The sequence below is a fragment of the Drosophila biarmipes genome, unplaced genomic scaffold (assembly GCF_025231255.1).
Source record: "Drosophila biarmipes strain raj3 unplaced genomic scaffold, RU_DBia_V1.1 ptg000007l, whole genome shotgun sequence".
NCBI lineage: Eukaryota > Metazoa > Arthropoda > Insecta > Diptera > Drosophilidae > Drosophila > Drosophila biarmipes.
Genome location: NW_026114528.1, coordinates 72,544 through 90,173, shown reverse-complemented (window position 1 = coordinate 90,173; position 17,630 = coordinate 72,544). Strand labels below are relative to the sequence as shown.

At 39.7% G+C, this 17,630-nt stretch overlaps 1 protein-coding gene across 3 annotated transcripts in view; it reads left to right on the top strand.

Annotated features, from left to right (window-relative positions):
- LOC108021920 (UDP-N-acetylglucosamine--peptide N-acetylglucosaminyltransferase 110 kDa subunit) overlaps positions 1-15,796 on the top strand; it is a 145,063-nt gene extending 129,267 nt beyond the window's left edge. For all 3 annotated transcript variants that reach the window (XM_044092650.1, XM_050889795.1, XM_050889794.1), the window contains exon 10: positions 15,298-15,796. In XM_044092650.1, the coding sequence (XP_043948585.1) occupies positions 15,298-15,556 (259 nt within the window). In that variant the 3' untranslated portion in view covers positions 15,557-15,796. The remainder of the gene's footprint in view (positions 1-15,297) is intronic.
- Positions 15,797-17,630: the final 1,834 nt, after the last annotated feature.

Genomic DNA, 17,630 nt, shown 5'->3' with positions numbered 1-17,630 from the left:
GTAGATTCCCTTGGCGGTTTTAACGGTGACCACCCGAACCCTCTGATCCTGGCCAGGATGAACTTCGGTGACTCGTCCTAGCATCCACTTGCTTGGCGGTTGATTGGGCTCCTTCAGCACAACCAGTGTGTCCACGGCAACATTTGGAGCATCTTGATGCCATTTCGTGCGAGGTTGAAGCGTGCTGAGATACTCGAGATTCCAACGTTTCCAGAAACCTTGAACCTTGGCCTGTAGTTGTCTCCAGCGCTGCAGTCTGTTGATATTTACATCCAGGAAAGATGGTTCTGGTACCGAAGTGAGAGGCTGACCTGTTAGAAAATGAGAAGGAGTTAGCGGGTTAAGACTGTGATCGCTAGGTGCGCATAAAGGGCGAGAGTTCAGAAGCCCTTCAATCTGAATTAACAGGGTCGAATACTCCTCGAATGTCAAGGCACTGCTGCCAATGACTCGTTTTAAGTGCAGCTTTATGGATCTCACACCAGTCTCCCAAATGCCTCCGAAATGGGGAGCAGATGGCGGAATGAAATGCCAATTAATCTCGTGGCTGGCCATGAAGCTTGAAATTTCTTCATCTTGACTTTGAGCTATTGCCATTCGTTGCATTTCAGCTAAATCTCTTTTGGCTCCATGGAAAGTCGTTCCATTGTCCGAGTATAAATCTGATATAGGTCCACGTCGAGACCAAAAGCGTTTGAAAGCGGCTATAAAGGCGGATGTCGTCAAATCGCTGACCAATTCTATGTGAATCGCTTTTGTAGATAGGCAGACAAAGATCGCAAACCAAGCTTTGCCAAATCTTGGTGTCCGGCCTGTCGATGTTTTGATTGACACAGGTCCAGCATAATCCAATCCAGTGTGCAGAAAACAACGGGCGGGTTGAACTCGAAACTCCGGTAAATCAGCCATAAGCTGAGAACTCGTGTGTCTTCGCTGCAGAAAGCAAGTTCTGCAATTGAATACAGTTTTGCGGACGAGGTTCCGAGCTCCTAGAATCCAATACCTTTGGCGTAGACTATGAAACGTGTATTCGACTCCAGCGTGTAACAATGCAGCATGTTGATAGCGAACTAGCAGACCAGCTATTAGAGATTCCTTAGGAAGGAGAATGGGATGCTTTGCGTCATAAGTAGCTATAGAATTATCGATGCGACCACCAACACGCATTACTCTCTGCTCGTCTAAAAAGGGTGTGTAGCGGATCAACTTCGATTTCTTCGACAATGGCTGTCCGGTAGTTAACTGCTGGTACTCCACGTTGAAGAACTCCTTTTGAGCGTGCGTAAAGATCTTTGCTCGTGCATATTGTAGCTCCCACGCCGATAGGAATGGTGAAAGTCGATTCCTCTCACGAAGACGATAAACGAAGCGAAGGCAGTAGCTGACTATCCTTAATAAACGGGACCATGAGGAGGATTTGTTGATCATACAAGATAGCGAATTTCCGTCGTCGGAAATGTGTAGATTAACTTTCGTTTCAGCCTTCATCTCTAGGCAGGCCTCTCCTTCTGTCGACAGAACAAACTTAGCTTCAACAGGTGGCCAAGCTGAACGTGACTGAGATAGCCAAGGTGGTCCATTCCACCATATTTGATGATCCACGAGGTCCTTTGGCAGTACTCCTCGCGATGCGCAGTCTGCGGGATTATCACCACTTCGAATATGTTGCCAGCAGCTGCGTGGGCAAACCTCTAGAATTTCAGCAGTGCGGTTGCAAACATAGGTGTTCCAAGTCCTAGGCGGAGAAGATAGCCAATGCAGGACTATTTCAGAGTCTGACCAACAATTAATTCTGGAAATAGGAACAGTTAATGATTGCTTGACCAGATAAATCAGTTTAGAGAGTAAATGAGCTGCGTTTAACTCTAGTCGCGGAATGGAGATAGGCTTAATAGGGGCTACGCGAGTTTTAGCCATAATCAGTTTGACAGCATATCCATTGTTGACTTCGACGCGGCTATAGATGACGGCAGCATACGCTTGAGATGATGCATCAGCAAATCCGTGCAGTTCCATTTCTTGATGTGGTGCAGATATGTAGCGAGGAACTCGACAAGTTTCCAATAAATGCATTTCCGATGCAAACTGTTGCCATCGTGTACATATTTGCTGCGGTAGTACTTCATTCCAATCGACAGAACTTAGCCAACTATCTTGAAATAGGATCTTCAGAAAAACAACAGTTGGCGAAAGCAAACCCAGCGGGTCGTAGATCTTGGCTAGTTCTGAAAGCAATATGCGTTTAGTAAGAGCAGTCGTAAATGCGGGGGTTTCTAATTTGAAGAAAATATAGTCCGGTTTTGGTTCCCAACACAATCCCAGGACTTTAACAAATCGAATTGAGCGGTCTTCCTCTAAATCCTCTGGTGGATACTCACAAATCTCCTTTGGCAACGACTTTAAAAGGGCGTAACAGTTTGAGCTCCACTTTCGCAATTTGAATTGAGCTTCGCTAAGAAGCAGAATCAATTCATCTTTGAGTGCAATGAGATCCTTGATGTTGTCGCATCCAGTAGGAATATCATCAACGTACGCGTCTCTGTTGAGCACGACAGCAGCGGTGGGATACAATTCGGCATAGTCATTCGAGAGCTGTTTAAGAACTCGAACTGCAATAAACGGCGATGAAGCTAATCCATATGTTACTGTCAACAGTCGATAATGATCCATCGTAGCGTTTTCATCCTTCCTCCAAACTATGCGTTGGTACTGTGTATGTTCGTCCGACACCAAAATGCCTCTAAACATCTTCTCGATGTCTGCACAAAATACATAACGATGCTGACGAAATCGAAGGCATACTCCAATTAAGTCCCGTTGAATAGGCGGTCCTATATGCAGTCGCGAATTAAGAGAATGACCCGTGGAATCCTTTCCAGAGCCGTCAAATACCACTCGGCAACGTGTGGTAGTACTATCTGGCTTAAAAACTGCATGGTGTGCCAAATAGTTGTAAAGTGCGGGATCCTCACCGCCTGCAGCAGCCGGAATCAATTCCATATGTCCTCGATTTAAATAATCATCCATGAAATCCACATATTGTTGTTTGAGTGCGGGGAATCTTCTAAATTTCCTTTCCAAAGCGGCGAAGCGGTTTAAAGCCTGTGGCAAAGTGGAGCCAATTGGCGTGCGGGGCTCCTTGAATGGGTATTGAACAATATAAACACCATCTTCTCTACGAGCATGTGTTTTCAGAAAATGTTGTTCGGCGGGATCACTGGCGTCTATCGTTGTTTTACTCGGATGCACTTGTTCCATGTCCATAAATGAGCGAACTAAGGAATCCAAATCTTCATAAGCGTGATGAACTTGTGCGTGCGTAGATGCTTTGTTACCATCAGTGTAGCTGCCTGTAATAACCCAACCAAAATTAGTATGCAGTGCGATGGGGTATTCGATACCAAACTCTCGGCGATGTCCAGTATATAAGTTCCACAGCTGATCAGCGCCTAAGATAACGTCGATTTTGCCTGGAGATCCAAACGTCGGGTCAGCTAGCGGTAGGCTGCGAATCTTGGTCCAAATAGTTGCATTTGATTTGACCTGCTGAGCTGGAATCGTAGAAGTTAGAGAACTCATAATTAGACAAGAGACTTCCAATGATGCAGTCGTGGTTCTTGAGAGTAAGGTGAAGCTAGCGCGACCTCGGCTAACACCAGCCGGGTTAGCACCTAAATCAACTACCGAAATGCGGGCATGCGTGCGAGGAATTCCGATCCTTTGGATAAACGACTCAGATACCATGGTTATTGTTGATCCAGTATCGAGCAATAACCTACACGAGGTCTCGTTTCCCCATGTGTCAATAACATTGGCGACAACAGTTGGCAGTAGGGCTGGATTGTTGGCCCTCTCCAAAATATGATGGCTAACAGCGGCAGTATTCGTATCAGCGGCAGTCGAGTGCGCAGGTGCCACAGGAACCGATCTTGCTTCAATCGGGTGTACTAACGTGTGATGCTTAGCGTTGCACTGACGGCAAGTGTTCGATGAATTACAATCCCTGACTTGATGCGATCGACTCAAGCAGTTGAAGCATAATTTTGTATCCTTGGCGAAGGTGCGGCGGCTGACTACATCCAGTGCCTTGAATTCATTGCATGAATATATAGAATGCTGTCCTTGGCAATATATACATTCGCGAGACGACTGAGTTGATCCACTGGCATGAAAAGCGGCTTGGCGGCGTCTACTCTGGGCTGGTCTTGAGGGTTGCATTGCGGGTAAATCCTGACAAGACTCCAAAGTATCACAATGAGCGAAAAGAAAGGCGAACAGCTCCTCTATGGTGACGTCTTCAGTGGCCGATAAACTGCAGTTGGCCCAAGCTTGTTTAATTTCTGAACCTAACTTTGACAGCAAAATATGAATGAGCCATACATCGCGGCTGTCACAGTTCAGCGCATGTAAGCCTCGAATGCATTCGTCGGCCGAGTCAATTACCTTGCGTAATTCTGCAATATTCGAATTGTTAGCGGTTGGCAACGATAAAAAATTCTGAACAAACGATCGAGCGATGAGCGACCTTTTATTATAACGATTTTCTAATTTTTCCCATGCGTCTTGGTAATTATCATTACAGACGGAAATATGTTTAATTAGGGACAGTGCTTCTCCCTCCAGATATGATTTGAGATAATGAAACTTTTGGCACTTGGAGAGCTTTTCGTTACTATTTACTGAGCTTAAGAACAGATCACTAAACTGGCTCCAATCCTCATATTTACCAGAAAATGTGGGAATCCGAATTTTCTCAAACCTTAAATCAGCAGTTCCCGATGAAGTATGAATTTTCTCCAAAAGGTTGTTTTGTCCCTCAAATAGGCGTTCCACTGTACTTGAAAGTAGAATGTTCGACTGGTCCTGTCCATGATCCTGACCTCCCATGTCCTTGATGGCGTTACTAAAAATAGCATGCGCGGCGTAGAACTTGTCTTCGTATTCGGGTATGTCCAATCCAGGGTCTTCATATCCCTCCTCCAAGTGAAATTCCACTAACTCATCTGAGAGCTCCATAAAGTGGTTGAAAGTGGCGACCAAACGCTCCAGCTTGAATTGCAATGTTTCCACATTCTCACATCTTTGTGAAAACTCCACAGCACTGTTGAGGGTGCGCGTTATTTGCCCCTTGCAGGCACCACGTTGTTGAATCGTTCTATGCATTATCGCGTTCATGACGAAAAAACGGTAAATTTGTCTCTAATGTTCACAAAAGTAAATGCACAAATAAACGCGGGTATCCGGCTCTCGAAGGACCAAAATTTGTTATGTTTATGAATAGTGGACTGTATTATGGTTTTTATTATAGTTTTATGCATTTATTTTCACTATTTAGCGGGTTTACAATACTTTAAGCGGGGTTGCTATCAGCGAGCGGTTGCGGTTAATATCAACAAGCGAATGCAGCCGGCTTGCAAAACGTGCAGAAAAAGAACAGAAAAGCGATCGCGTGATGTTCTAACACTAACGCATTGCACTGCAATTTCGGCTATGCGTGTGAGCTTAAAGCTCCCAAATGGTTACAATACAATGATGTGCGCAAAAATAGGTACTATAGGTAATAGGTAAAAATAGGTTATAGGTAAATAGGCAAAAGTAAAGAAGCAAATGTAATACTATTTAAATTCAACATAAAGACGAACTATTTCCCAACATCATGTTTTCCGACTATTTTTTCGATTGTTCCTATGGCAACTATATGATATAGTCGACCGATTTTGATAAAATTTAATTCGAAATTCAAAACCAAATAAAAAATGTTATTTTCAAGCGTAGGAGGTTGTAAGTTATAAAACACCGAAGATATAATTTTTCAATAATATTTTACCACTAATTTTCCGATTGTTCCTATAGGAGCTATATGATATAGTCGTACGATTTTAATAAAATGTAATTCGAAATTTAGAACTAATTTAAAAATGTTATATCCAAGTTTAGAAAGGTATATAATAAAAAAGACGAAAGAAATCATTTTTTTTTTAATATAGTTCCTATGGGAGCTATAAGATATAGTTGTCCGATCCGGCTGGTTCCGACTTATATACTACCTGCAATAGAAAGAAGACTTTTGGGAAAGTTTCAGCCCGATAGCTTTAAAACTGAGAGACTAGTTTGTGTAGAAACGGACAAACAGACGGACGGACAGACGGACATGACTAGATCAACTCGTCTTGTGACGCTGATCAAGAATATATGTACTTTATGGGGTCGGAAACGTCTCCTTCACTGCGTTGCAAACTTCTGACTGAAATTATTATACCCTCTGCAAGGGTATAAAAATTACATCTTCGGTGTTTTATAACTTACAACCTCCTACGCTTGGAAATAACATTTTTTATTTGGTTTTGAATTTCAAATTAAATTTTATCAAAATCGGTCGACTATATCATATAGTTGCCATAGGAACGATCGGAAAATGAATAGGAAAACATGAAATAAAAATTTTAGCTTTGGTGTTTTTTAACATATAACCTTATAAGCTTGAAAATAATATTTTTTAATTAGTTCTGAATTTCGAATTAAATTTCAATTAAAAACGGACGAAAATATAGCTGTAATGGGAATGAGCGGATTATAATATAATATTGGGAATATACATTTTTATATTTTTAAGAATTTCGAATTCAATTTAATAAAATTATTGATTATTTTTTATAACTGCAAGGGTATACAAACTTCGGCTTGCCTAAGTTAACTTCCTTTCTGGTTTTTTACAGTGTTACAGCTAGATTAGATTAATAAACCCCCCGCTTAGGCCACACTGGGCCCATACCACTTAATCTCTGTGCAGATTCGTTTCCTCATAGATCATTGGTTCTCACGAAATAAATAGTTTTTTTTTGGAAACATAGGAGTTTGGGAATGGCCGCAAAGTTCGGAGGTGTGTAGCTCCCTAGGCTTTGGAAGCGCTTGAGGTTATACGCTGGGCAGAAGCATAGGAGGTTTTGCAGATGTGGCAGTAGTAATGGTTACTGAGTCCCAGCCTGCGCGCTTGAGTCCCTAGAAGTCTGTGACCCGTAAGAGCATATAGGAGAGTGCAGATTTCCTTCCAATTGCATTTTACGAGAGTTTTAGTTCTTTTCGGGTTGTAATTTGGTCGCATGATGGTGTTGAGGTTTTGTTCCATCGGTTGTTGAAGAGGATGACAGCCTCTGCTTGAGGAGGTGTTATCGCGAAGGATGTCGGCGGTTGTCCCTAGTCTTAGAAACACTCGTCTGCTCTTCAGTTGCCCTTAATAGTACGGTGTCCAGGCACCCAGATGAGATTGATTCCCAGATGAGTTGACCTCTCGATCAGAGATTTGCGGCATTCAGAGATGGTTGTTGAGTTTGTTATTCAGGAGTCCAGGGCCCTGAGGGCTGCTTGAATCTCTGATAAGATGAATATGTTTGTGTCTTGATAATCTGATGTATCCAGGTGGGACATGGCTTCCTGGATAGCCATGACTGGAGTGACCCGTTGAGCATGTTTTCCATGCCGTTGCTGATGTTGTCTATTCAGTACAGTTTTTAGTCAGGGATGACACCTAAGTACTTTGCCTGATTGCTAAGAGTTTAGCGCGTTTGATGTACTTTTGCGAGAGTTAGTCTTGGTATCTTATACTTTCTTGTGTATAGTACTAGATCGGTCTTTTCATGGCTAACTCTCAGTTCACAATCCGCTGCCTACCTAGAGAGGGTGGATAGGGATGTCTACTCTTTAATAGGATAACCACGTCATCCGCGTTCCCAGTTCTGTCTGGCGGCAGTGATAGCCATTGGGGTGAGGTTGTTGGGTTTGTATTTAGCCTGGATGTCAATTAGCATTTTCAGGGTCTTCAATAAGAAGGAAGAGAGATTTATCAGGCGGAAGTCCTTTGGGTTGGTGTGGGAGGGTTCAACGGCTTTTGCCGACCTTGATGGAATGTGGTTAAGTGCTAGGCAGTCGTGGAAGATGGCTGTCAGCCACGGGAGGGATGTATCTAGTGTCTGTTGTAATTGAGACGGAAAAAATCTATCCGGGCCGGGGAATTTGAATAGCTTAAAACACACACATGAAGCGGTCAGGGTTTGAGATGTAGGCTATTGTCTGGTCTCCTTTATATAGAGGTTCTCCACTGGTTGGTTGTTTTTGGGGAAAAGAGTGTCTAGCAGGAGCTCGAGGGTTTCCTGACTCTTTTCGTCCAACGGTCGGCATTGGTTTTTTGGCTAAAATTGCTTGAGATTTTGCTAAAATTCTTCTAAGTGTAGATGCCTCCGCAGTAGATTCTATGCTACTACAAAAGTTAGCCTACGCTCTACGCTTTGATATTCTTATTTCCTTTTTGTATAGACTTAGTTTCAGAAAGATTCGCTGTTGTTGTGTTTAGCTTTATAGAAGTAGGTTCTGCACTCGTCTTAAGATTTGCCAGGGTTGTGATTTATCATAGTGGTTTGTGCTTGCTGTGACTTTCCTACTTGGGCAGGCCCTTTTTATGGCGTCACTACCTTTTAGTAAGGTCGTCGCTGAAGAACGTAATTTTCTTCTGAAGAGATTTTTGTAGTAGCACGAGTTTTTTAGTCATAGATTGGTATTGTTCTCGCTGGAAGGACAGTCTAGAGTTATTGTAAATTAATAAAATGTACCGGTGGTCTGAGAATGAGTGTTTGACTTCCACTTTTCACGCTTTGAGCTGGTTAAGATATTAGGGTTCTAATAATGAACGTTAGACTTGATTGAAGAAGAATGTCATAGAGTAACTCAACCCTTTCGTTAGTATTTCGCGGTGTTTGGTAATAGCACGTCATATTCGTGAGACAGATAGAATGATGCTATGGTATGATGAGTGTGTTAGTTTAGCTCCAGTCCAGGTGATCAGCTTCATTTTTCCCTGAAACCACCACGCATCTGTGCAACCAGGGGGCTGCCGTGGGTTTGGAAGTGCTTCCAAGGCCTCTGCCGCAAGGGCCCGTCAAACCAGACCCCACTGGTGTCTAGGAATCCTACCTCCTTCATCGCTCTGGTCGATGGCGTTAATGATCCTCCAATCCTTTATCACTTCCGCAAAGGACCTTGACCTTGTGCCGCGGCTGGTTTTCTTGACCTTCTTACTCGCTGGTTGCGCTATTTCCATTGACCTTTCTCGCTTGTTGATATTGCTGGTGGTCATAGCGAGTCGAAGTCTGGGATTACCGCCATTGGCCAGGCTATATCTTCTTGGTAATCCTCCGTTTGAGAATTCTAAACCCTTTCTTTTATTCCAGCCGTCCAGCCTGGCTAGGCTGAACTTCCTTGGCCCTTACCACAAGATAACCTTTGGCATTCCCCTCAGGTTGGTCTAACTGGTGAGCTTACCGATTGAGATTGAGTTATTTTTTGACTCGGGCTCCCAGCCAGATTGACTCTCAGCACGGTTCGAGTGACACCTTAGTCCATCCCGAGGTGAGATGAGTTGTATGGATAGGGAAGAGGAAGGTATTACGTGTGGGGTCAGGGTGCGGGGATGAGTGTGAACTTAATGTTGGGGGCTTAACGGTAGCCGGGTCGTGCCCAACTTCATCGTTTATTCGTAGCTAACCTGGAGAACCAGGGCGCACGCTTTCCTCAACATGCGACCCGCTCGGTAGCCTGTTAGTAACAGTAGTAAAAAAAAATGGCCGTCATTTTGTAGAAAAATCCGATCAAATCAATAATTATTGAATGTGCCTTTTAAACGGTGTTACTTAGACAAATCATGTTTGAGAGACCTAAATAGTATTTCGAAAAACCTTTCTAACGACATATAGCACAAACATGAAGCTTTGATAGTTCTCAAGTAAAGTTTGTATGCATTTTAGCTATTTAAAGCTCTTTTCCCCACCGAATCAGCTAGTTTTTCCAAAAGTGGTAGAACTAAAGTTTCTTATATTGAGCTGTTTATATCATATCATCTCAAATTTCCAGGACCGTCAAAAAGGGTTTGGATACGCATAGGAAAAGTTCGATGCTCAGGCAATGTTCTGAAATGGTAAAGTATAAGTAGACAGTGTGTTTTTAAGAATTTCAATTGGTACCTATATTTCAATTTATTTCTTGTCCGATTTCGTTTTACTTCCATACTTCGAAATACAAATTATGAAATATTTTCCGTCATTGCACCATCAGCAAAATCCACTTTAGGCCAATCTATTTATAGTGAAGGCAGCATATAACATATTCACCGATTGCGCGGACACACAACACATATACGAGGTGTGTTCACAAAGTAAGGTGACTTTTCAAATTTCGCCGGCAACATTTTCGATTATCGATTTTTTTTTGTCTTGTTATGTTGGTACACTCTTCCCTAACATTTGAACCAAGTTTCAATTGAATCCCCTTTTTTGTTTAGTTGTGAGAGGCGTTAAGGTAAAAAGTTGTTTTGTGTGCTCAGCGATTTTTGCTATCGAAAAATATGGATCAAAGGATTTGCATCAAATTTTGTATAAAAAATAAAATTAAGTGCTCCGAAACACTTGAAATGTTGACAGTGGCATATGGTGAAACTGTTCTGAGTAAAAAAAATGTTTACAAGTGGTACAAACTCTTCCAAGATGACCGGGAAGATGCCAATGACGAGCCTCGCTCTGGACGCACAAGCACGTCAACAACTGATGAAAACGTTCAAGCAGTGAAGAAAATTGTTTTGAAAAATCGTCGAATCACTATCAGAGAAGTTGCTGAAGATGTCTGTATATCGATTGGCTCGTGCCATGAAATTTTTTCAAACGTTTTGGGCATGAGTCGTGTGTCAGCGAAGTTTGTTCCAAAACTGCTGAATTTTGACCAAAAGAACCGTCGCATGAGCATCGCTCAAGAGCTGTTGGATGACGTCAACGACGACCCAGATTTACTCAAAAGGGTCATAACCAAAGCCCAATCGTCACAATGGAAGAGCCCAGATGAGCCAAGACCGAAAAAAGCACGCCAAGTTCGATCAAATGTAAAAGTTTTGATCACTGTATTCTTCGATTACCATGGCGTGGTGCATCAGAAGTTCTTACCATATGGTCGTACGGTCAATAAACAGTATTATCTGGAAGTTATGCGCCGTTTGCGAGAAGCAATACGAAAGAAACGTTCAGAATTGTGGAAAAACAATTCATGGCTTTTGAATCACGATAATGCGCCTGCTCACTCATCTTTGCTTGTGAGAGATTCACCGGATTTTGCCCCATGTGACTTTTTCTTGTTCCCAAAACTAAAGAGACCTATGAAAGGACGAAGATTTGCAACGATTGAAGAGATAAAGACTGCATCGCTGAAAGAGCTCAAGGCTATACCGAAAAGTACTTATGGGAAGTGCTTTGAGGATTGGAAAAACCGTTGGCATAGGTGAATTGTATCTGAGGGGGAATACTTTGAAGGGGACAACATTACTTTTCAAGTCACCTTACTTTTTAAACACACTTCGCACTTAAATCCAAGTATTACTAAATGTTCTCCATTTATGACTCCCAAGCTCCTCCCAACTTTCTCAAACTCCAACAGCAAATTCCCAAAGATCCACGTCTAAAGACTGACGGCTTCCTCCTATTGACACTTAGGTTTTCTCAGGCCATTATTTTCGCTGGCCGATTTTCCGGGACCTGTTCACGGCGATATATATAGACAATCCAAGTGTAACGCCGGTCGAAAAAATAATTCCACTTATATTCAAAAACAGGTGGCGAAGCTCACCTATAATGGCTTTCGCTCAGCCGAAAAAAGAATTAACTTGCGTTTGGAAAAACGAAAAATCTGTTAAGTGTGCAATCCATAGCACAGGAGTCTGAAGCTGCCTTAAAGAAACTTCAACGCACTTTTCAAGGTTGCATAACTTCCTTACAATTTTCCGGCATTAATATTGAGAATTGGCACCCTATCTATATGTGTATAAGCTTACGTTCTCATCATGGAAGCAATCCATCGAAAATAATGCCAAAATTCCAACGTAGGTAGAGCTTGATTCCTTTTTGACGAAAACCATCGAACTCTTGAGGCCATCGATATCTTCTGATGTGCCAGTTCCTTCCATGTCCAGTCCAAATCAAGTGGCAGAACTTCCAAAAATACATTTATTTAACACAAGGGTATTCCCGAACTGTGTTCGAAGAAGAACCACCCGCTGCATATTTCCACGCTTCCTACAAATGACGGTAGCCGATCGTCAGCCTATATCCTAAGGAAGCAGTTGTGCTCCAATTGCTTTGCAAGCAGCCATCAATTCCGGGATTGCAAGGCGCACACAACTGCCTTAATTGTCAAGATCGGCTAACACCTTGCTGTATCGAAACAGCGATCGGAAAGAAGCGATTCAGAGTCGACGAGACCCAAAAGGAATACACATAATGGCATTGCATTGTTTTACGGTGTTGTAATAACGGCAAGTCAATTAATTTAAGACTGCATTGATTATATGGTAGTAGGTTTCGGAATCCCATAATGTAAAATATAAGACACCCGTGTCTTTGATTAACATTGAGGTAATATGGCTATTGAAGAATAGTTCGTAATCGAAAAGGATCCCAAGGTCATTTAAAGTGGTAAAGCGGTCTATGTTGTGACCGTATCATAAAGCTATATGAGACAAGATACGTTTAGCAAAAAGGAGATTACTGTCGCACCACTTCGTTGAGGTCGAATTGAAGGTGTGAATAAAGGCACCAATCAGAATAAGAGAAACAGATTTGAACGTTGTTGGCGTACATAAAAATAGATAAGTGTGATAACTTGTGGTAAATCGGTGGCTGCCTTAGAGAGCAGCAAAAAAACATCAAAAATATGAGATACTCGTTAATAAAAAAAACTAGTTGTGTGCGGATTGATAAATACAACTTTATCCACTTTAGAAGGTTATTGGTGCAGTTAACCAAATCGAAAGCTTTGCTTTTGCTTACAACAAATGTTAGTAACAGACAGAAATTTTAACAAAAGTCCGATCTTCCGATCTAAGTAATAATTATTGAAATATTGTCTGTTTGAGCGCAAGTGTGACCGTATATTTTACAGATTTCAATTGAATCATCAATTTAAACTTCTTGTCACATTTTCCGTCATGGCGCAATCAGCAAAAATTCTACGTTGTACGGTTGTCGGCACCCTCCTAACGACACAGAGGTTTCCTCCATTCATTCCGTTCCATTATTCCACTTAAATTCAATGACAAGAGATCCCCAATCACCAATCATGGCTTTCGCTCAGCTTGGGAAAACTTAACTTCGACAAAAAGCGCTTGTAGGTAAACAGTCACCTGAAAGCTCTGTTCAATGTGCCATCCATAGCACAGGAGTCAGAAGTTGCCTTAAAGAAACTTCAACGCAATTTTCAAGGCTGCTTAACTTTTTTACAATTTTCTGAAGTGTAGAAGTTTTAATGCGCACAACTTTGCCTTAATTGACTTCACATTTTGACACAATATTCTTCAAATATTATGCATTCAATTTTAAGAAAAAAAATATATATAAAAAATGTTTAATACATTCGACAGGGTAATACGGCATTATCAACATAAGAGAGTCGACCGCGTTATTGGACACTTCTAAGGCATCAAATGAGTTTAGCAAATAAAATTGATTCCGCTCGCTTTTTAATGTCAAAATGGCGCGCTCAGGTAGCCAATCAAAGCTTTTACCTAACATGTTGGAAATGTCAGAAACTATTTTTGATTCCTAAGCATGACGTTATAGCTCTTTTTTTTCCATCAACAGTTGGGTGGACACCATTTGCTATTTTTAAAATTGTGTCAGAAAAATTTCCTGCAGAGCTATCTCCTTTTAAGCCAGGCATATTTTTGCGACCGCCGTAAAGAAGATTTTTATTAGGTCTTTTTTCATAAGGTTTTGAACCTCTTAGCACTACAGAAGGGGTTTTACTATTTGTGAATGTGGTCGAAGTCTGAATACTCATACATGAGTAATTTCTTATGGTCCCAAGAAAATGTTTTATTTTTATCACGATACAAACCATTTATATAGGATTTTTAAAAATATAAAAAATATTCATTTGGTACAAGCAAAGATATGGTATTGTTTAATTTATTTATAACTTTAAAAACATAATACAACAATATATTAAAAATTCTCATAAATGATTATTTTAAAGATTATTTTAATCGCGTTTTTTGCCAATCGGAATTTTTTAATTTTATAGTTAATTAGTATATATAACTGAATTTAGTATATATAATAACTGAATTTACAGCTTCCCAAAACATTTAGGGAATCTGTCTTAGGTGCAGACTATAAAGCTGTAAAGGACATCATTTTGCCCGTTACTCGTACGAAAAAGCGAAGTATGAAACTTTTCGACCCCTTAACAAATATATATTCACTAGCCGAGTTGATCTCGCCATGTCTGTTTGTCCGTCCGTCTGATTGTATGAACGCTGAGGTCTAGGAAACTATTAGGTCTAGAATTGGGAGTTTGCATTCGGCTTGGTCTGTGCTCAACCGATGGGAGATTTTGTTTGCCTGGTAATGTAATGGCTTTGAAACCGTTTTTTTGTAAACACTGGGTACATAAATTATTTTCGGGCAGATTTAATGACTCACCGGTCATCTGACCCTGTCTAAGATGTGCATACATTGACATTTCACATTTTCATTCGGTTTACGCCCGGTTATCACTAGACTAGTCATACATGCATCCCAAGTATCAGCGAAACGCTAATTTTATCATTATTATAAGTGCCGAGAATATAAATTTTTATTAATTGGTATTGTTATGGTCTTACTAAAAACTCTAAATTAAAAAAGAAGTGGTTGCTCTGACCCTGAGCGATTGATTTATAATTTTCGAAATCTTTTAACTGGCAGCCTGATAAGAAAAATGCTTTTAAACACGTTTTACTAGCTCTTATCTAACAAGGTTTATTGTGAGAAAGTAGGTAAGACGTATATTCACCATTTCAGCTATAGTAGTTTCCTGGGCTAAGAATTGTTTAGCTGCTATTAATAAAAGTGTCGTAGAAAGTGCCTTAAATTGGGAACAATGACACTCCTCTTTGCCGAATAAAGAGTATCTTTCCCTCCATATCCTGTATCTCCCTTGTTTAGCAATGTATTTATTCAATCAATTTTTAACACAAAATGGTTGTATTATCAAATCAAATACGTAACTGTAAAACCAACATTACTTTGTGTTCGCAACCACTAAAAGTTATATTGTAATAAACTTTTTAATTCAAACTGAATTTAAATATCATTTCCATTGACCACAAATTGATCATATTTAAATTCATTCTGAAAAAAGCTACATAAAAATAAATAAATACAAATATATTGATAGTAATATTAATACAATTATTTAAATTTTAATGTTTTGCTTATATTTTTATTTCAGAGTGGCTGCCTCGCAACTTGCTACACTTGGATGTCCAGAATTAATAGCTCATACAAGGGAAGAATACCAAAATATTGCTATACGCCTGGGTACAAATAAAGAATATTTAAAAACCATGAGAGCAAAAGTATGGAAAGCCCGTGTGGAAAGCCCTTTATTTGATTGCTCACAGTATGCCAAAGGACTAGAAAAATTGTTCTTACGAATGTGGGAAAAATTTGAAAACGGTGAACTTCCCGATCACATTTCTGCACTATAAAAAAGTTAATTTGAATTTTAAAATTGTATCGTTGAAAGCCCAACTCTTATACCACATTTGTTATATGTATTCCTATTGCTTCTTTGCAAGAAACCCGGAGAAAAACTACCCCACTTCTGTTATGTATTAGTTAGTTATTTAACATGTACAAACATTCTTGCACTTAAAAAATAAACTTTAACCTGGAGTCGGTCCAGAAAAAACTCATTAAAAATAAAAATAAAGGAAATGTACCGAAAAGTCGAAAAGTCTATTGTTGCGTGGCTAATAAGAATGCTCGTTAATGTCACCCCTAGTTTGTAGTAATGCAAAACTTGATAATGTAATCAAAAAATGATTGACGCCTTTTAGAAATTATATAGAGGCAATACATAAGTATTTAAGCTATCTGTATGCTACAGCTCGTCTCACCATTCTGAAATACCTTACCATCTTACAAGAGTGTAAGAAAGTGAGGAGAATACACGAGAGTGATCATTAAGTTTCGACGACTTGGGCTTATGAGTTGCCTAGGGGTACTTGTACAGAAATTGACGTCACAAGTCTGGTGAACAGTATTCCCAAAACACGGTCTTTGGAGCAGGTTCAGTTAATAGAAAGGTTAGAGCTACACTGGGCCATTCAGAGGTTTTAAAAACGTAAATACTTCCGGACAAACCGTCATACATTCGAACCAATTCATTTCGCTTTAAAATCACGCAGATCACGCATGAAGTGCACACGGGCAATATGAATGCGCAGAGGACCACTTTCTGCTATGTAAATTTGTCGGATTCGTGCTATAACACAAACGGTGGAGCAGCGTTTGTTCCTTGAGCCATATCACTAGATCAATGATATCAGGTAGCCTGCTTTAGAAGTATAAAAAATCGATTGTTCCGAGGATTTTTTTGGGAAGATAATAATCATTCTATTGAGAAGAAACATTCAGGTTTTATTGTTATCACTCTTCTCAAATTTGTTCATTTAAATATAGACATACTATACTTGGTACAAGCATTTCGCCGAGGCAAAGAGGTTATATATTAAAAAACATCAAAGGTATTATTTTTTATATAGTTGCCGCAAACTAGTTTCTCAGTTTTGAAGCTATCGGGCTGAAATTTTCCCAAAAGTCTTCTTTCTTTTGCAGGGAGTGTATAAGTCGGATCCAGCTGGTTCGGACAACTATATCTTATAGCTCCAATAGGAATAAAAAAATAAATAAAAAATAAGTATCTTTGGTGTTTTTAAGCAGCCTCTACGCTTGATAATAAAATTTTTTAGTTAGTTCTGAATTTGGAATTAAATATAAAATAAAATAATATAGAATAATATGAAAATTTTTCTTTGATGGTTTTTAACGTATAACCTCCTACACTTGGAAAGAAACTTTTTTAGTTAGTTCTGAATTTAGAGTTTAATTCGATCAAAATCGGACGACTATATTATATAGCTGTCATAGAAAAACTCAAACAAATTGTAGCTTCCTTTCGTGTTTATTATATTGTATTTTATACAAATTTTTAAAAGTTCTTTATGTAGTGCGATTTTTGGTAGAGGTACAGTTATCCATTAAGTCGACCATAACTACTTGTTTTTTTCGTGTTTTAATATTTCTTTAATATCTTCATTGCTTATAATTTTTGTATTAAAAACATCAATTTTTGCAAAGGTGATATCAATTAAATTTTGTAGGTAAAATGCTAGCAATCGTAAGGGGCATTTTCTTAGTGATAAATCTTGATCAATAAAAACCTTTTTAAAATCTTCAGAAAGAGATTATATTTCTTTAAACAATTTTGAATTGATAACAGATTGTTTATTATTATTTGAACTTTAATGAAATCATTATGGTCCGGACTTGCAGCCAACCATTTCCACACGGAAATAATTATTTCGATTACTTCTTTGTCTTATTTAATTTTCCATTGAGACCTTTTGTTTGAATCCCTTTTTATATTATAAACTAAAATCAGTTACATGGAATAAATCGTTATACGATTCGTATTCAAGAACATCCTTGTTGTCTTCGAACTTAAAAAATGCATGGTTTGAGTAAGTAATTATTTCCGGTTGATAGTATAGGCCTTAA